The sequence below is a fragment of the Drosophila arizonae genome, chromosome 4, assembly GCF_054131065.1.
Source record: "Drosophila arizonae isolate 15081-1271.41 chromosome 4, UAZ_ARI_1.0, whole genome shotgun sequence".
NCBI classification, from domain to species: domain Eukaryota; kingdom Metazoa; phylum Arthropoda; class Insecta; order Diptera; family Drosophilidae; genus Drosophila; species Drosophila arizonae.
In genome coordinates, this window is record NC_142924.1 from 3,495,844 (window position 1) to 3,515,850 (window position 20,007).

Genomic DNA, 20,007 nt, shown 5'->3' on the forward strand with positions numbered 1-20,007 from the left:
GAATCGTGAATCCTAGCGAATCTCCTGAGCCATTTGAGAGATAGCTACATTGAGTAGCTAGATAAGCGTAAGCATGAAGACTTCCCCATTTGGCCCTCTGTACTCTCCCTTTTCCAACAGATCTGTATTTAAGATAATTTCGGCTCCCACTCCAGTCCCATCTGACTCCTCATTTGCTGTTCTTACACATTTATTCACTCATCTTTCTTGTTTGCCAGTAACTCCTGGACAATTTCATTGAGACGATCCGCAAACGCTCCAAAGGAGAACTTTTGCTGCACTCGCTTGCGGCCTTGTTCGCCCATCTTCGAGCGCAATCCCTCATCTGTGAACAGCTGATGCATGGCACCGGCAAAGCTTTTGTCCTGATTCTCACACAGAAATCCTGTGGAGGAGTGCACAACCGTTTCAGTGGGTCCACCACTGTTGAGAGCCACCACCGGCTTGCAGAAATACATGCCCTCCAGTGGCACAATGCCAAAGTGCTCGTTCTCCGGCGTATAGAGCAGACAATGTGCGGAATACAGCAAATTGCATTTCTCCTCATCTGTGGGTGAACGCAGCAGCACCACGTGCTCTTCTAAGTGCAAATCAGTTGTGATCTGCTCCAGCTCTGCGAAATGCTCCACATTCTCTGTGCAGCGCGTATCATAGCCACCAGCAATGATCAAACGGCATCTCTTGAAATCCGGCAAGGGCAGCAAATCCCGGAGCAGGTTGAGGGAATGCAAAGCCAGTGCATGATTCTTTTTGCGTTCATAGCGATTGATGTCCAGGAAGATGAAGGAGTTGCGTGGCACACGTGGATGCACTGGCTCATCTAACAATGCCGATCGCTGCTCCAGCTTTCGCTCCATTTGATCAAAGTACTGGGTATGCAATGAAGGATAGAGAACATCGGGTACGACTTGTAGCCGTCGGAATGTGTCCTGGAAGACGCGCAATGTGAACTTGGAGTTCACTAAAACCTTATCCGCCTGGCCAATGGTCTGCTCCTCCAGCCAATTGAGAGGTGTTCGATATAAACGCTTCAGCAGACCCTCTCGAGTACTCAGCAGCTGATCCGGGTAATGACAATAGAAGAGCACACGAGGCCGATGACGCGCCAGTCTCAATATTGGCACACACACGGAAATCAAATCACAGATAACCACATCCACCTGCTTACGCTCGGGCATAAAGAAACTGGCATAGAACGCCGCATAGATCATCCGTACATAGGCACAAATTGCATAGAAACGCCCAAAGAGCTTGCGTGGCAGCCAATCGCCGACAATCTGTACAGGAAAGCTGCCATCGGCAGTTTCCTTGAAGCAGTGCGTACTGTCATGATGATTCGTTAAAAAGCTAACCGCGTGGCCGCGCTCCTTCAGTGCCAAGGCTGCGTCCACAACAAGACGCTCTGCGCCTCCGATTCCCAGATCTGGATGCAGAAACAATACTCGCACCATTTTCTTGCTACAAGTAAACAAACACATATAATAATAAAATACTTATTCATGAACAACATAAGCATCAGCTATTTAACATACCCAACGGTCAAGCAAATTGCATTATATTTTAAAATGAAAATAAACAAAATCAACTCAAGATGGTATATTGGATCTTCTGCACTTATCGATAAGATACTATTTTGCGATACACTGACAACTCTCTTCAATTGCATTCTTTTCAAAACAACCAAAACAAGAATACTCAATAGCTATCGATAAATTGTCCGACTGAGTATCGATATTGATTCTGGTTGGCAATCCTAGAATAAGCAGCTCCAAACGCGTTTTGCCATTATTTAGCGGTAACAAAGACGCTGTGCTCGCATTTCGGCCCGTGTTTGCAAACGAACGCATTAAATTTTCTGTAAAAATCGAATTAGTTTTGTACAATTTTAATTAAAAGTGCTGCCGCCTTGAAGAGGTGTTGTCAGCGGTGTGTTGCTATAAATTCTCACGCACACACATTAAGAAACATTTATATGCTGAGACGTTTCATCCAGTGGGATGATGCAGCCGCCAATTAAATTGCCAACAAGCGCAGGCATTGACATCGACAACCAGCGCGCTGCCTTGTTGTTGCTCAACAAATAGAATACTCCAAAATATTAAGTAATTAACAAAGTAGAAGCTACAAGTGTAATGTATGCAAGTTGCTGTAGTTGTTGATGTGACACCCATTAAAAACAAAAAAAAAAAAAAAAAAAACAAAAAACAAAAAAAAAATCAACCAAACAACCCGCCTCGGCTCCTTCTCGGCTATTAGCAACGGCTGCGATTAGCCCAACTGTAACGAAAACACAATTCCTAAACGCAGACAGCCACACACAAATACACCTTAAACAAACAGTTATTTGCTGGGCCACGTATCTAGCAGATCAAACGAGATGCCCAAAATCTATGTGAAGAAGCCTTTGGCGGGCCTCGTCATTCGCAATCGAGCGCACAAGAGCAGCATATTTACCGTAAGTAACAATACCTATATACAATGCGAATATGCCCATATATAGATAGAATAATATATTAGCTTAGTATTATGGATATGTATATATGGAAATGTATATGTGGAATAACGTGAGTACACTGAGCTCCCCTTAAAAAACACACCTGTGCAACTGATATAATGACTACAGCAAAACATTGATAAAGCCAACCTATCGTCTGGTCAGCTATGCTATTGAACTGTTATAACTGTTATATTCACCGAGGAAAAATGGAATATTAAGAATTATTTTATAATTAAATATAATTTTAAGGCCGATTTATTGGATAGATACAAAAGATTCAAATATTAGAAAAAATCTGTAAAATATAAAGTTCAGTATATTGGCACATATAATTCCATTAAATTATTTCTACAAATTCTGATAAACTTCCTATGTATATGTTAAGTTAAGATAAAGTATATAATCATATTATAAATTTTTTAGAGCTTTGATTACTTTATCATACCTTTACAATTGTGGGTATGTCTGGAAAACCCAATTAAACGAACAGGCCCCGGAACATAGTACGGTATATTCTTATATAATTTTAATGAATAATTAAATCTAGAATAAATGGTATACTTATGTATAGTAACTTTTAAATATTGTATATAAACTTTTACTATACTTTCCATTTACTATACTTTCCATATGTATGACTAACAACCTTTTGTACCTGGATTGGGTAATTCCCGAAACACTTACTGAGTATATACTGTAGTTAATTTGAAGTATGCCAATAAGCAAATTGTTATCAGACGCAGGCGCTCACGCTTTATTTCGACGTGAATCACGCCTCGTGTGCCGTACGCTTAGTCCGCATTAGAGAAAATTATAAAGCGACTTTAAACGCTTCAATTGCTTATTTCAATAATTGTGATTGCGTCCAATTTCAGTGAATTTCTTTTTAATGTTATTTTGGTTATTTTCCTCTTATCAACATGCGATATTATCTATAAATCTTTGTGACTCTAATCGGAAAGTCAAATAAAATGAACAGCAGAAAGTGCGGCGCATGTCATCATAGATATAATTTGTATAGACATAGTACATAGTTTGTAATCAATGTACGGTTATAAAGAAATATCTATTTCGTTCCATATGAACGCTTTAAAAAACTTTATATATATTGATAAGGAGATATTCATTTCCCTTGGAGTTATTCATTAGTCATCAACGCGCTGACTAGCTGACATCAGCAGAACTTGCGTGCTACAATATATAATGAGCACAATAACAATTAACATTTTTTGAAAATAAAAATGTATAGCTAAAAATCACAGTGTCATATATATTAAATATTTTATATTTAGCTCGTCTATTTAATTATTCAATGATTTTTATCACTGCTCAAACAGAAATATTTTTATATGTGAGTGCACTGTTATGTGAGAACAGTTAGTTAGTTTCCATTGCAAGCGCAGTCATATGTTTGCCAGCACTTGTCGGCTGAAGAGAGAATGAGTGAGCGAGGGAGAGAGACGTAGCAGAAGAGCGCAAGATCTTGAACATTTGTGTGTCAAATTTCATAATCAATTCAACGTTGACCTCTTCCAGCAAACCACTTGTTTAATGGGTGGGAGCGAGAGCGACGCAACTGTCGCTCGTGTTCGGCTTTCGCTTTCGTCAAAAAGCTGTTCTGTGTGTCTTGTGCTTGGTTCAGTTTCTGGTTTTGCCTTTTGTGTTTTGTTTTCTGTTTTTGTTTCGGGTTTTATTATGTATGCTCCATATTAGCTCATTAAGATGTGAAAAACTATAAGTGGAATTGTTGTTTCTTTTCTTCTGCCTTATTGCTTGAGAGTGCAATGAACTTTGCCAAGTACCTTCACAATTTCTCACAATGTGCGCGTCTAATGAGGCGGAGCTGTTAAATCAGCACCCTATATACATACATATATATTTGTATATATACATACACATGCGTGAGCGTGTAAATGTTACATTAATCACAATTTTTTCCAACCCAACTACAGCGCGTAATTACACAGCTACATATATACAAAATGTAGAACAACACTCGACGGAACAGGCCAAATTCTACTCTTGGCTCTTCCACTCCCTATTCTTCTAACCCGTTCCCCTCCCTTAGCTATGCATATTTAATGCTGCTATGTTAACTGCGAAGTCTAATTTCAAGAAAATTAGCCGCTAACTCTACACGCAGTTAAAAAGCAGCCAGCCTGTCGCCATGTTTGTATACACACTATACAGCAAAAGCAGGTGCCCAGAAATCTAATATATAATATTTAATGAAAAAATGAAGTTATCATAAACATAAAAAATTTAAGCCTCGGTTTTTTGTATAGATTATTACTGTTATCACTGTTTTTCTTAGGCCAAATTTCTCGCAGGACAGTGTAATGAGCACATTACACATACGTCAGGTCGAAGAAGTAATAACTATTGTTGGTCGCAGCTAATTTACTTAATGGCTTTTTCATAGTAATTTTAGTAGCCTTGAACTTATTTAAGGACTTTTAGTTGGAATTTGATTTCGTAAAGAATCGTAGAATAAATAATAACGGAAATTAACAAATCACATTGCTAATGTCTCGGAATAATTAAAATTTAATATACAGGGTGGCTTGTCGTTCATATTCTCGAAGAGCAATCATTGAACTCATTCACAGTGAGCCAAGAAATATTTCCTTTTTTGGTGCATTTTGTGGCGCTAAGCTTTCATTCATAAAATGAGCGCGCAGAATCTACAAAGAAAGCGAAATGAAAACGCGTGCGGCACTTGATGCAGCTTTTTGGCTTCGCCGTCAGCGACCTAGCGGATGCCTGTAAAGAGAGGCGAAAGCTTTCTCGCTCTCGCGCGTCTCTCGGTCTCTTTGTCTCTCTTGTGCGGCGGGTGCGCGTGTACGAACCGTGCACCCGCAAGTGACATGCAACAGAAGCTGCAACAACAACAACAAACAAGTGTGCAAACAAACAAGGGAATTAGTAAACACGGAATGGGAATTATTATGGGAAATTTAATGCAGACGCGAAAGCAGGTTTATAGAGCAAATATGTGCGAGCGAAAGAGCAAAGAGAGAGAGAGAGAGAGAGAGAGAGAGAGAGACAGACACGAAAGTGAAATAATCGAAGCTGAGCTTTAATGTGTGGGAGTTGGGCTATGTGTGTGTGCGTATGCGTGTGTAAGTGAAAGTCAATTGGCGCCGGAAAATTGTTTAATTGAATAAACAATACTTAATAATTTATAACGATTTTATCGAAATGCTCATGAATTAATAAAATTAGTTTTTGTTTGCTTTCTTATTTATTTAACACATATATGCTTTGATTTTCCCCTCGTTTTTTTAGCTAGTCGAAATAATTATACATGAAAAGCTCTGTGCGCCTCAAAAGCTTCACAGTTCGCACGCGAAAATTGCATACAAGAATGGGAAAAAAATAAGTTGTCGCTTTTCCAGCTGAGTACAACGCAGCATGTGGAAAAGCGCACAACTATCTCGGAAAACCTTCTCGCGTCTTTTTGTTATTATTATCATCAAGCTGGCCATCGTCTTCGTTTAACAAAAGAAAAATATACACAAAAATAATTCGTTTAATATTTCATTTGAGTTTTCTTTGGTTTCATTCAGTTTTTCGCGTGCTAATTCGATCGGAGCGCGACGTTAAAGCAAATAAACGATTGCGTACAAATATATGAAATCAAGCAACAATTAAGTTTGGAATATATTAACAAATAGTATTTCGATTAACAATTATTTAAATAATATGATACAATTGTAACAAAGTGTTTGTGTGTGTGTGCGAGTGTGTGTGCCTGCCTGCAGTTTGACTGTAAGTTGAAAAAGAAAGAAAGAAACGTGTAATGGAAAACTATGTGGGAAAATTTAAACTTCAAATGCTGCCACGCATCATCGTCATTGTTGTTGTTGCTGCGTTACGCAAAATATTTTGTAACTGTACTTAAGTGTGGCCAACGTACTTGGTGTGGCATGTGGCATGTGTCTCGCTTCTCTTGTTGGTCCTCTGCTCTTTGTTGTTGCTGCTGTCTGGCATTCAGCGCTATTTTTCGTGTCTGCCTTAAGACACGACCGAATGTCGCCATATACCCAGCCCACGCACACACACACACACACACACACACACACACACACACACACATACACACGCGTCGATACACGCATTTGCCTTTCGTGTTGTTTTCCTTGAAGAAGGTCACTCAAACTTGTCTTTGCCGCCCACCAAAGCGTTGCGCCCCTCTTCGCTCGCATCAACTCCGTAGCTCCACGCTGCGTCCTTTCTCTACTTTCACTGCCTTGACCAGCATTCGCTTCTGTTGGCTATTGTTTCTACAGTCCTTTGCTGCTTTCTTTTTGCAGCAATATTTAGCATTTGGAGCGCCTTGCTGCAAGCAGATGTACATTAAAAAAGTCTTTTGTTGTGGCTGCCCCATGCTATATATTCATTATCCATTGTGTAGCCATCTATCTCGACTCAGCTCATTGCACTGCCTTTTGTGTGGTTTGCTTAGGTTTATGACTAAATCAAAATGGCTCATAAAATGAGCTGCGGTCATGCCTCCCTTTTTTAGCTGTGCTGCCTGCCCCCTCCCCGCCCACGTTGACCTCAATTGCAGCGCTTCCCCAAGCATCAGCATATTTGCATACGGCAATCAAATGTTTATCGTAATTGTAGTCTTAATCATGATTCCCTTTCTTAATCAATTTGTTTATTACGGCTTCTGTGCCACGTGTCGTATACACAATATGTGTGGAGAAATTCAATGAATATTCTAATGAGTTTTTTGTTGCAAATTTTTTCGAATTTTATTGAATTTTTTTAAGTTTTAATTGTTAATAATAATTGTGCATTAAATATTTACAATAATATGCTGTACTTATTCATAGGAGGATTTATAATAAAATAATTCCAATAGTAAACAAATTTTTTAAAATGATTTGTTACCTTTAGATAAATCTAGAAGATCGGATAGATATCAAGTTTCGTATACTTAATTGTCATCATTATTTCTTCATAATGTCCTATACAACTGCTTAAAAAAATTCGGATTTATTACATCAAACCTTTTGAAACATTGTAAGCAACCCTCCCTCCCAAATACGCTAAATATTTTGTGAAAATTTACACTGCATAAAAGTAAAAGTTTGCAAAACAGAAGATACATAATTTATATACGTACATTTCGGCATCTTCGCCCACACTCAAACCCTTTGCTAACGCTGCGCATGGCGCGCCGCAAGGGTTCAATAAACCTTTGTGGCAAATAAATAAAAAACAAAGCCAGAAGTCTGTCTGCCTGCTCTTCAATGGAATCGTACGATTCATTAGCATATTTTGTAAAGTGGCGTTGCGTCTGCACCTTCTTCAGGGCTCTTGAGATTCAGCTGACACGGATTTTGCTTATGGCATAGACCAATATTTGTCCTAGTCTGCCCCAATCAATTATGATGCAGGATGTGTCGAGGAGTACGGCAGTTGAGAGCTGAAGCTTGGTGGAAACAGCAGCCAGGCAGTTGGGTACAGCTACTGTCAGCTCTTATGACATGTCGTTAGATAATACACACGCACACACACACACACATGTTGCCATAATTTGTTGTTGGCTGCTTTTGTCTCGCAGTTCATGAACAGCTTTGGTGGCTAATGCGGCGTATGCGCAATGCCGCAAAACCGAAAGCCCATCACAGGCACAGGCACAGGCACAAGCTCTAAGCTATTGTCTTTCCTTATTTGATGTGCCCTCAACTGCAAATTAAAGTTAAGCACAGGCATATAGTTGCTATATCTATATATACACAAGCCGATTATGTTGACTTATTGACGAAGTGATTGATGAACAGTTGCATGAGCATACTAAATACCGCCATATAATGTACATAGATTCAGGCCTGTAAGAATCTATAAAACAATTTTAGGAATCGAAATATAGAAAGAACTGGCTTTTGAAATGTGTATATATATGTAAATAAATAGTAATCAAATTTTAGAATTATTATATATTATATTTAAAATTATTTTAATGCCTCATATCTAAAGCTGTCTGTCTTGGAAATTATCATATTTGAAGATTAGTTTTTAAAATGTATTTATTTCTGTAATTAATAATTATTTAATATTATTAGATTTACTTTTACTATTTTTATTATAATTTTTCATATATTACTTTATAACTTGTATCTTTATTAAAATTTTGTATGTTACAATTCAGGCAATTCAATCAATAGCTTCATTGTCGCCCTTAGACAGCTTTTACTGTACTCTTCTTAATGTTTATTTAAGACGTTTCTTAAATGAAATGCGTATTTGTCAATGTCAAGTAATTAATCAAATTTCAGAGTCAGCTTTTCTGCTATTTGTATATCGCATTCCAGACGGTGACATGATAGATATTATGGAATTATAATGAATGAATTAGATATATACAAATTATTTTCATTTAATTGAATGAAACTTCATATTTGTCATATTTGTTTATATATACTCGTATATATATCTATTCGCATTCCTATATCTCAGTTAGTTTATATATATTAATATATAGTATATATATATATCTAATTCATACATCCGATGAGTCACATTGGCTAGGCTTGTGGCAGCTATGTCCTTGGCAATATTGCCTTCTCTTCAGCCGAGGCACTCCCTGTATACCCTATGCGATGGACTGGTATTTGCGTTAGCGAGTGCATTAGAATTTCGAATTCCGTTTGCTTCGTTTGACGAGGCAGCTAAAAAAATGACAATCGTTTGTTTCATACTCTCTCTTTTATTTTTTTTTGGCAGTGCTGCCAAAATATTCTGTTGCAACATATGCAAATTAACTGCCTGACTGCAGGTTCTTTTTTCATTCGGTTTTTTGCTTTTGTATTTTGCTGTTGTCAACAAATTTCGAGGCGCAGCGTAACGGAACTGCCGTGTTTTTTGCAGGCATGTGGCATGCAAGGTCAGCTCGTATTTCAGGCTGCATCATAATCATTGTTAATCAATAAAAACAGCCCCGAGCAACAAGCAGTCAAATGAATGAATAGAGCAAAGGCAGCAGAAGAGAAAATTCGAACTTTTTTATAATGAAAGTCGAATACGCTTCAAGAGAAATTGCTGATTGGGTCGAACGCACATCCATATGAGAATAATCATAGTAAAATTTATATTTATTTACGCATATTTAAACTTGGTAACAAGAGTCATAGTCAATTTGGTATCACAGTTGTTATATTTTACTACCATATAAGTAGACACTAATAGATATTTCCTTCTTCTGTTAATTTTGAATCCACTTTAAACTGTCATAAATTGTAGCAAATTTCAGTCTTAAACATGCGCCAACGACTTTAGCTTGGAATTCCGCTCCTGTTTAGTCCACATAGACCCTCTCTCTCTCTCTCTTGCGCTCACACACATTCACACACTCTCTCACAGTGTGTGTCACAAACTTTTGCGTGTTTGGGAGCGCAGCCTGCGTTCGTTTTCAATATTAAAAATAGTTTGGCCAGCAAGTGTCAAGCTGCCACCGAAATTGCTACTGGCCTGGCCCATTGGCCGACTGGGCAATGCGTTTGGGAAAGGGTCATAGAGAGAGACAGCAAAAGCGAAAGTCAGTAAGAAAGAGAGATGGACAGTGTCATTTAGATGATGAATGTGCATTTTATTGATTTTACTCGGTCAGTTAGATAATGGCAAGTGCATGCACTGAGCTGACTCTCTGTCACTGTGACTAGCTTAGCTGGCAGTCACATCAAATCGCATCATCGTGACAGCAAAAGTCGTGGCTACCCGAGCCCTTGGCTCAACTTTCTGCTATATGCTATAGAAATGACAGCGGGTTGTCAGCAGCCAACAAGGCCTAGGGCATCTTCAGGGGCGTGATGAAAGGAAAATGGCAAATAATAAATGGAAAATGGCATGTGGCATGTGGCATGCGGCATATGGCATAAGCGAAGCTGCAAACGTGGCCAAGTGCAAGGCAAAAACAGTTCTAATTCTTGAATTCATTTAGATTGCGCGAACAATGGGTAGTTCCATATGTTTATAAAACTTTTCCATTTATAAAAGTTATATTTATATCTAATTACATACAGATGTGTACATGTATATAGCAAACATGCTAAAATATATAATATATAGTTATAATAATAATGTTTTCTTTATTATTGAAGTTTCCTTTTCACACTTGAAATAACAATTTATTCAATGAGCTGTCTGCTGCTCGTGGCACATTACGTATACGTCGCATGGTCATGCATTTGTTGTCGTCACTGAATTCGAAACGAATTTAAAGCACGGGCTGCTATGGCAACAACAATCAGCGGCTGCTGCACTCATCTAACCTTGAATTGGTTTGTCAATTGTGCGAGAATTTCACATGTATTGAGTATGCCCCGGGCAGAGAACCTGAGCTAGCAACAGGCTGTGCCTGGCAGAGCTCAAGCATATTCAGGCATTTCATTCAACTTCTTTGTTAACTGAAATGCTGACAGTCTAAGCGCTAAAAGAGTTGAGCCTCTAATTCATTCACTATCGGAAGTTGGTGACAAACTGAATGACAGCTCCGACAGCTGCCTAATGCATGCCAGCTGAATGTGTGTATATATCTGATACTATGTGGGTGTTTGTGTGTGTGTTTTTGCCTTGCCCTCCTTTGAGAGTTTCTACTGCATACCTTTAGGCTTGTGGTAAACCTTCCACTGCCATTTGAAATACGTATAATTCGTTGCCCAAACACAATTTTTCTTCTTCATGCATATCAATTATTCAAGCAGACCGCAAAAAACAGTTTTGACCTTGCACGACAGGCAGAAAACTCTTTTTTGGTTCGCCATTTGCGTGTGCGAAAATATGCAAAAGAAGGGGTATACTTGAGCAACTATTCGATTGGCAGTTACCCTGTGAATATGTGAAGAAACCCAATTTCAAACAAAACTAAAAATCAATGAGAAAAAAAAGATATATTTTATATAGATAATTTGATTGAAAGATTTAAAAAATTTGTAAAACATAATAAAAATAATCTCAAAATTAAAATTGAATACGATAGAAAAATATAGAGTATAGAAAATACGTAAATATATATCAAATATTAGTAATAATTAATGTATAAGTTCTATATGACAGTCTGCATTAGTTCAAAGCATGCCCCAAATTACAGGGTATATGTGCAGCACACGTGCTTGTCGCGATAGCAGATTAATTAACTATAAATGTACTGTAAATTATATGATATTACGTATACGTCGTGTTATTAGCCCACGCTCTAACATAAAGCCGCCACAATGGAGTAATTAGAAAATCCAATAAATGCAAAAAGTATATATATGTGGTATATAGTATATTTTCAGTTGACAATTGACTCCAACGTATATAGAGTCAATTGTCAACTGAAAATAGCGTATAGAAATTTATTTATTTTAGCACTTTAGATGTATATAGAAAATAGAGATGTTGCGTATCGCATATACATAGAAGTTAAATAAATAAAATGAAAATATCTATAATAAACTAGGTTGGATTCCTGTATCTTGCGTCAACAAAAAGTATCTCAGTTCGGTTCAGAAACTTTTCTTATCGCAGTTGCTTCATTTTTTTTTTCGCTTGCCTAACCCCCTTTACACTGTCCCAACTGAGTTGCGTAGACTGTTTGGCCAGTTTCCACTTCCACTTCCATTTCCATGTATTTACTTGCTGTGCGTTTGCACTTGACCTGATTGGAGCTGATCGTTGCGTTCTCCATGGGGTTGAGCACGTTGCGATGATTTATGCTCTGCCAGACAGTTTTTTGTTTTGATGACTTTTATCTAATTTTTCAGTAACAGCAGCGCAATTTAGTGTTAATTTTGTTTAGGTTTATGTGGATTAGATTTTGCGATAAGCATTTTAAATAGTTACGTTCTCATTACTTAACATATTCACATGAAAACTGAACATATGGAATTTTAAAGTGTTCAAATTATTTGTGCAATAATAACTTGCCCAAGTTTAGTGCTTGTTAAATATTTCCCATTGATTTCTATTTATTATTTGCTTCTCTGATCAGCTCGCAAATTGTTATGGCTCAGCTCGTAAACGTTTAGTTAAACGTGCTATTTTTTGTTGATTTTAATTTGATATCACAGTTCACGGGGTGCTGCTAATTTTTAAATAAAATGTGATATACAGCAAAAGCTGCTCAATTTTCCCCTTCATTTCATATAGACACACACAGTAAAGTTTTTTTTTTTTTTTTTTTGACAAAAATACCTTTTCGGCTATTTTTGGTCATTAATTTCCCTGTTCGTTACAACGTACTTTTTGGCTATTTGTTGTAGCAGCTGACATATTTCCCACTTCAACACACGTCTTTAGTACTTTTTGGGCTTTTTTTTGTGGTTTCTTATTGTTCGTTTTACTATAACAGCAGCTATTGAATTTTTTGCTTTATACATCAAGTATTTTTTGTGTATGTGCTCTTCATCTTACTGCATCATTCGCTCAATTCCCCCTTCATTGAAATGAATTGAAAGCCGAAGCCGCTAAATTTCCCCCTCACAAAAAAAGTACTTAGGCTAGTTGTTGCTGCTGCTAATGTATTTTTGGGCAATCTCTTTGTTCTTCGTTTCGTTTTCACTGCAAAGTCCGAGGCGCAGCCTCAAACGCTAATACTCACGCTCTCTCGGTCACACTCTAGCGCCTGCATTGGTGTTTCTCATTTGCAAAAAGCTCTGCCGGTCGTTCAGTGCCCACGGCGCAGTCGAAGCGAGCAGTCGTTGCTGTAGGTTTCTTTCTCGATCTGTCGGATATGTCGTCAATAATTTTTAGTGAAATCAGGAGCAAATTCAGACGTTTTCGTGAGAGAAGTTGTAGAAAATAAATGTGGAATATATTTTCAATACGTTTGTCAAAATTCAATACTGTTTATGTGAAAAACAAAATTCTTGATAAAATTGATATTGATTTATAGTGTTTGTTTTGGCCCTCTTTCTTTGACAAAAACTCAGTAATTTCTTTCTTTCGGTGTGTTCGGATGTGGTGCACGCAACGCCCAAAGTTCCACAGACAGTGTGTGTTTTATTTGGATTTTTTTCTACAAAATTAAAATACAAAAAAAAAAAACAACTAAAAAACAAAAAGCAACAATAACAATAACGGTGATTGTTCACTCACTTTCAATTAGACTTGTTATGAAAAGCAAAGCGCTCTTCGATGCCCGATACAAATTTAACTCGAGACCATTTCAACTTGAGCATCGTACGATGTTTTATCAGTAACACTCTATATAAATAGAGTTTGTATGCTTGCTGCTATGTTTAATTAGCAGGCAAATGATAAAAATAACAATTCATAACATAAATTGGCTTTTAACGATTTTTCATTTATTGCCACATTTTAAAGTCTCATTATTTTACTGCATACTTGGCGGGGTTTTATATATTTTACCAAAAAAAGAAATAAATAAAATAAAATAAAATAAAATAAAATAAAATAAAATAAATAAATAAATAAAAAAATAATATTTACTGTACTGTCAAAATGGAAAAAATATTTAAACAACTATTAGCATCGCTTGCAATAATTAGCAGTTGATTGTAGGTCGTGCCATGCCCACTTATGGTAGAACCTCACATAAAACCCCAAAAATGTGGTAGTAAAATTAAAAATTTAATGACAATTTTGTTGGATTGTCTACGAATCACTCAAGTTGAGTAATTAAATTTGTATTGGGGCCCAACGTTGAAAGCGGTACGTGGAAATGAAAGAGCATTAAATGTACTTGCAGCCGGAAAAGTGCCTGAAAACCAAAGATAAGAGGCCAAACTGGATTTGCCATCAACGGCAAAAAGCAAAGGAGACAAATAAATGATCAATGATCGAGAATCGGCGATCAGTGATCAATCAAACAAAGAAACAGCGCGACAAGAGCAAAGAGGAGATTCAAGTCAATTCAATTGAGAGAAAGAACTGCATGATTTCCTTTGGATAACTGTGTAGTGATCTGTGATCTGTGATCAGCAATGTTCCTAGACTTAAACAGCTTTGGATAATACGTGGCAATGGAAATAAGTGTGTTGGATCGGCCGAGGAAACAGTGTGCAAAGCAACCCACTTAGCGGAAGCCTAACGGAGACCAGAGTGACGAGAGGGGACAGAAGGAGGAGAGAGAACGCGTACGGAAGGGAGAGAAAGTGAGAGCGGACGAAAGGAGCGTGAGAGACGCGAAAGATTTGAGCAGAGCAGCACAATACTCCTCTCTCCGTCTGCCTGTCGACGTGTTTGTCTGTGTGCGTAAGTGTGTGTGTGTGTGTGTGTGTGTGTGAGTGAGCGTAGGTGGTGTGGTGTGTGAAGCATGCGTGACGAGCTAAGCTATGCCAAGCGGCAGCCCACTGAGCATGCGAATGCGGACAGCAGCAGCTATGAACTGGACGAGCACGAGCCGACAATTAAGAATCTGACAACAGCCACAAGCAACACCAATACTAGCAGCAGCACCAGCACCAGCTACACCAGCGCCATCATCATCACCAGCAACACCAGCATCACAGCGACGACTGCAACTGCAACGCATATCAAGGACGATTCGGATGGGGGTGAACTGACGGATACGCAGAGCACGCACAGCAGCAGCTCGACGCCCACAACGGCGGATGTGGCTGACGTTGTTGCGGATGCGGATGCGGATGCAGATGGAGATGGGGATGATACCATCAGCTCGTTTTCGCCTGCAGCACAGCTTATGAAGCGGCATGCCACATCGCTCAATCGACAGCAGAAGCAGCAGCCAAGGCGAACCGATGACAGCAGCGCAGCGAGAGATGAGGATAATGTGCCAACGGTAAGGCTGGGCAAATGCCATTGGTAATGGAGATAATAATAGTAATGGTAATGGCAGATGGCATAGCTGAAGCTATAGCTGGAGCTGATGTTAGTTCTATTATCAATTGTCATGCCAATGGTAATGACAGTTATGATGATGGTAATGCCAATGGCAATGCTAATACAAGTGCATAGTCAATGCGGATGTTAAAGCAGACATAGTGTTAATGCTAATGTCAATGCCACAGCTGATGTTAGTAGTATTGGTAATAGTAATGCTAATGCTAATGCTAATGCCATTGTTAATAGTATGTGCATACCGAGAACTGAGACTATGCCAGTTGAAGCCAATGCCTATGATAATACTATTGCTTAATCCATTACCAATGCTAATGCCAATGACATTATTAATTCTAATGCCGTTGCTAATTCCTTCCTGCAGTCATCACGCTATGCGACACATCCCAGTGCAGCATTCGCAGAGACGACGGCACAGGGTGCCTCGAGATCGATTGGCGGCACACATCGACGCACCCTGTCCTCCGCCTCGTACATCTCGATGCGATCACAGCTGGGAGCGACGGGCAACGCCAATGGAGCGCCAACGGATCGACCGAAACGCAATCGTTGCTTCGAATGGATACGCGTCGCCTGCAAAATTTGCTGCTGCAAGGTTTGTGGGCTGTGGGCACAAAATTCCATTGAATTGCATTTAAATTGATCGCAAGACAAACAAATCAATTGCAGCGATTCCAATGCCAGACTCAGACCAAATTCATAATTCCCCCACGTTTGCATTATTCAGGCCGTTTCCGATTTCAGCTGGTGTCGTTTTAATAACAGACTTTGATTCCATATCTAGTGTATATTATATATACATATGTATATGCATGTATACGGGTGTATTTATAAGAACGTATCTATAAGTAATCCTAGTTTAGCGTTAAGTTTATTAATTCTAATTAACTTAAGCTGCAGTAACAGATTCAATCCGAGACTCTCTAGTTCAAATTTCGTATAATCTTTAGTTGTTTTATATATCATAACTATAATCATTAGTAGAATAAATATATAATATACAGCTAAGGTAAACCAAGTTTATAAATAAGTAAAAAGATTTATTTTTAAAAGATTTTAAAATCTAATACAATTTTATACAATTTTTACATATTTATAACCAACTATAACTATAACTAAAAATTTTATATTTCCTTTTAACTAAAATTACACCTTAATTTATATATAGTTTCATAGTCAAACTTCTCTTTAGCTATTAAAATCTAGACGAATTAAATTGCTAAACTATGGGCTTAACCCTAGCCTTACTAGCCTTATTACAACGTATTAATAATAATAGATGTAATAATAATAATTCACGAATTTCATTAGCTAATGTATATCCCTGTACAATTTATATACCCACAGAGTTCGGGCATCGGCGAGCCAAGTGTACATCATGCGCTGATTGTGATATTTTTAGAGTTCTTCGCCTGGGGTCTATTAACCATGCCCATCATATCGGTCAGTATATATGTCCAATAAAATGAAGCATTTTTAATAATAATGGTATTCAAATCTATTTTTATAGACGCTCAACCGTACATTTCCGGATCACACGTTCCTCATGAATGGCTTGGTGATGGGCATCAAGGGCATACTGTCCTTTCTGTCGGCCCCCCTGATCGGCGCTCTGTCGGACATCTGGGGTCGCAAGTTTTTCCTATTAGTTACAGTATTCTTCACCTGTATGCCCATACCGCTGATGTGCATAAACACATGGTGGTTCTTTGCCTTGATCTCAATTAGTGGCGCATTCGCTGTCACCTTTTCGGTGGTGTTCGCCTATGTGGCTGACGTGACCACACCGGAGGAACGATCCAAGGCCTATGGCCTTGCCTCGGCCACATTTGCAGCCAGTTTGGTCATTTCACCAGCGCTGGGCAATGCATTAATGGACATGTATGGCGATACCCTAGTGGTAGCGCTATCCACAGCGATTGCGGTGCTAGATGTATTCTTTATACTAGTCGCTGTGCCGGAGAGTCTGTCGGAGAAGATGCGACCGGCTTCATGGGGTGCGCCCATCAGCTGGGAGCAGGCGGATCCCTTTCTGGTAAGTGAACATCCTATAGAATAAAATATGATTATATTAAGTTTATAAAATTCTTCCTTTTTTTGTCAGGCACTACGCAAGGTCGGCACAGATAAGACTGTCTTGATGCTGTGCTTAACTGTGCTACTCTCCTATCTGCCGGAGGCTGGAGAGTACTCCTGCATGTTTGTCTACCTCAAGCTGAAAATGGGATTCAACTACGTGGAGGTATCCATTTTCATCGCCGTTGTGGGCATACTCAGCATAACGGTGCAAGTGACACTTGGATCGTTTATGAAGTGAGCTGAATATATAAGGAAGATCCCTTAGCAATTACTAATCACAGTTACCTGCATTCATTCCAGAGTCTTTGGCGCAAAGCGCACGATCATTGTGGGCCTAGCCCTGGAGCTGATTCAATTGTTGTGGTATGGTCTGGGCAGTCAGAAGTGGTAAGCAGCATGAGCAATACAATGTTTAGTTGAGCTTTAGTTAATCTTTGCTCATTTACAGGATGATGTGGTCCGCAGGCGTGGTAGCTGCCTTAGGTTCAATTACCTACCCCGCTATTAGCGCGTTTGTCTCGCTATATGCTTCGCCGGAGAGTCAAGGTTAATCACCATTGCAATAGCTGTCGTCTGTCCAGTATTTACGCCCAGTTATCTTTTGTAGGTGCCGTTCAGGGCATGATCACGGGCATGCGTGGCCTATGTAACGGCCTGGGTCCCGCTGTTTTTGGCGTCATCTTCTATCTGTTCAATGTCGACTTAAATGCCGATCATGAAGCCATTATGAATAACAGTCATCCGACGAACGTTGAGAAGATCTCAATGCATGTGCCCGGTCCACCATTCGTTTTTGGAGCCCTGTGCGTCTTCTGTGCCATTGTTGTGGCCGCATTCATACCCGAAGGTCAGCAGGCAGTGCTGGAAAAGAAACGTAAGGAAGAAGTTAATTCATAACAAACAAAAAAAAAAAAGAAAAAATAGAAAAATATCAGTAAATAAAATATCTGAATTTTTCTCAAGAAAAAAAGAAAAAAAAAATCAAAATCAATATATCAAATTGAAAAGTGCTGTATACCGATAAATCTATATACCTGAATCTGTTTACTATCTCTCTGTTTCTTCTCTCTGGATATGGATTTGCAGGTGCCTCGCTCGATGTGCAGTACGAGATCGAGACAGGGCACAAGTTGCCCAGCTCGTTGGCCCCGCTGATACGCTCCGATTCGCTGGCGCAGCTGTAGTCGGTCACGCCCATCGTCATTAATACATGATTAATAGTAACTGTAACAAATGCTGTAACTAGTGTCGCTTTAGTTTAAACATAACAAAACCAACAACCACAACAAACATTCAGTTCGATTTTCGATGCTTCTAATTTTGTTTGTATTCACATTTCTTTTTTCATGTGTGTAATGTACAATTGTTGTCATACTAATTAGTTAATTGATTACTTATGAGCTATTTATTTTAAAAGATAACTCTGCACTCATTTTGCCACTGCGTGTGCTTGCCCCAAAAATGAAAATAAAAACAAAAACTAATAATAATCTTAATAATAATAGTATAAAGAAGAGGCCTGTGTTAATTTTCACATTCAACTTTGTAACATCACAGCGACAATTTGTATTGTAGGAACAGAACAAGAAAAACGAAAAAAAAAGAAAGGAAAACAAAAACAACTGCCAAATACAAAAATAAAATACAAAGCTTATTGTTTATATAAATATATGTATATATATGTTATATATATATATATATCGGTCTATACAAATTGTTCGTATGTATTTTTTATGCTACACACAGCTCTAAACAGTTTTAATTTCTTTTAGCAGTCGAAATGAATTACAAGAAAAAATAAACTTAAAATTATAAATTAACAAATTTTTACGTATAATTACTAATTAGTATTAATTGTGTAGCAAGCTTTACTTTGCAATCTGTAGTGATCCAAAAATTCGAGAGTCGTGAATCGAGCATCAAGTGTCGCAAATGAGGGAACGAAGTCGTGCGTTTCACTTAAACTAAATATAATATAACGATAACAATAATGCTAACTGTTTAATAGCTTTTATTTTGATAAAAAGAAACAAAATACAAATTAATATTATTGTTTTTTATTGAATTAAACAAGGCTTTAGGCATCAATAATTAATAAGCCAGTGCGTAAGTAGTTGTAAAGTTCTTTTGCATGTGCTATCAAAGGTGCAAAGTTTCAACATCATGTAACATATATATATATACATATATATGAAGGCGTGAAACATCTAATGTAGACATATATATATTTTTAATTTTGAAACGCAATTAATGTGTATCGCAGTTCAATGTAAAACTGAAACCAAATTTCTAATGTAAATTATTTAACATAGACAACACGATTGTAAAGGCATAAATAAATGCCTATATAATAACTAAATGTATGTACAAATACTTTTGACGCAGTAAAAACATAAAAGGAAAAAAGTGAAGAAATACAAAAATACGAAATGATGTGAAATTAAAACTCAACCAAGAATTAAACAAAAGCAACAATTGTGTAACAAATAAAAATATGTTTTGATGAAATTCCAGATATGCCTTTTTATACAGAAATTTAAATGAATATATATTCATAATAATTATGAAGGGATCTCTAGATAAGTCAACTAAGAATAACGGTGACTCCATTC

The 20,007-nt window shown here is 37.9% G+C and overlaps 2 protein-coding genes across 5 annotated transcripts; one reads left to right on the forward strand and one right to left on the reverse strand.

Annotated features, from left to right (window-relative positions):
* Nucleotides 1–172: 172 nt before the first annotated feature.
* Nucleotides 173–1,692, reverse strand: Alg2 (alpha-1,3/1,6-mannosyltransferase Alg2). Its single transcript, XM_018006784.2, has 2 exons — nt 1,533–1,692; nt 173–1,458 (listed from the first exon to the last, which is right to left on the reverse strand). The coding sequence occupies exons 1-2, from the start codon at nt 1,664–1,666 to the stop codon at nt 195–197; spliced, it is 1,398 nt and encodes a 465-aa protein (XP_017862273.2). The 5' UTR covers nt 1,667–1,692; the 3' UTR covers nt 173–194.
* An 85-nt stretch (nt 1,693–1,777) lies between these two features.
* Nucleotides 1,778–19,908, forward strand: LOC108613373 (solute carrier family 71 member 1). 4 transcript variants are annotated; one of them, XM_089467726.1, is made up of 10 exons: nt 2,478–6,268; nt 14,205–15,257; nt 15,681–15,911; nt 16,664–16,759; nt 16,827–17,351; nt 17,421–17,629; nt 17,696–17,782; nt 17,844–17,941; nt 18,003–18,269; nt 18,482–19,908. In XM_089467726.1, the coding sequence occupies exons 2-10, from the start codon at nt 14,772–14,774 to the stop codon at nt 18,577–18,579; spliced, it is 2,097 nt and encodes a 698-aa protein (XP_089323852.1). In that variant the 5' UTR covers nt 2,478–6,268; nt 14,205–14,771; the 3' UTR covers nt 18,580–19,908. The 4 variants fall into 4 exon arrangements, with proteins under 4 accessions (XP_017862272.1, XP_089323852.1, XP_017862271.1 ...); XM_018006782.2 differs by lacking the exon at nt 2,478–6,268 and adding an exon at nt 8,990–13,575; XM_089467727.1 differs by lacking the exon at nt 2,478–6,268 and adding an exon at nt 8,990–13,199.
* Nucleotides 19,909–20,007: the final 99 nt, after the last annotated feature.

Bases quoted from the DNA above. Each gene is read 5' to 3' on its own strand.
- Alg2 (XM_018006784.2), bottom strand. From the start codon at position 1,666: ATGCAATTGAAGAGAGTTGTCAGTGTATCGCAAAATAGTATCTTATCG. The intron at 1,459-1,532 runs GTATGTTAAATA...GTTTACTTGTAG, and splicing joins GCAATTTGCTTGACCGTTGG to CAAGAAAATGGTGCGAGTAT.
- LOC108613373 (XM_089467726.1), top strand. From the start codon at position 14,772: ATGCGTGACGAGCTAAGCTATGCCAAGCGGCAGCCCACTGAGCATGCG. The intron at 16,760-16,826 runs GTCAGTATATAT...CTATTTTTATAG, and splicing joins TAACCATGCCCATCATATCG to ACGCTCAACCGTACATTTCC. The intron at 18,270-18,481 runs GTAAGGAAGAAG...ATGGATTTGCAG, and splicing joins GGCAGTGCTGGAAAAGAAAC to GTGCCTCGCTCGATGTGCAG.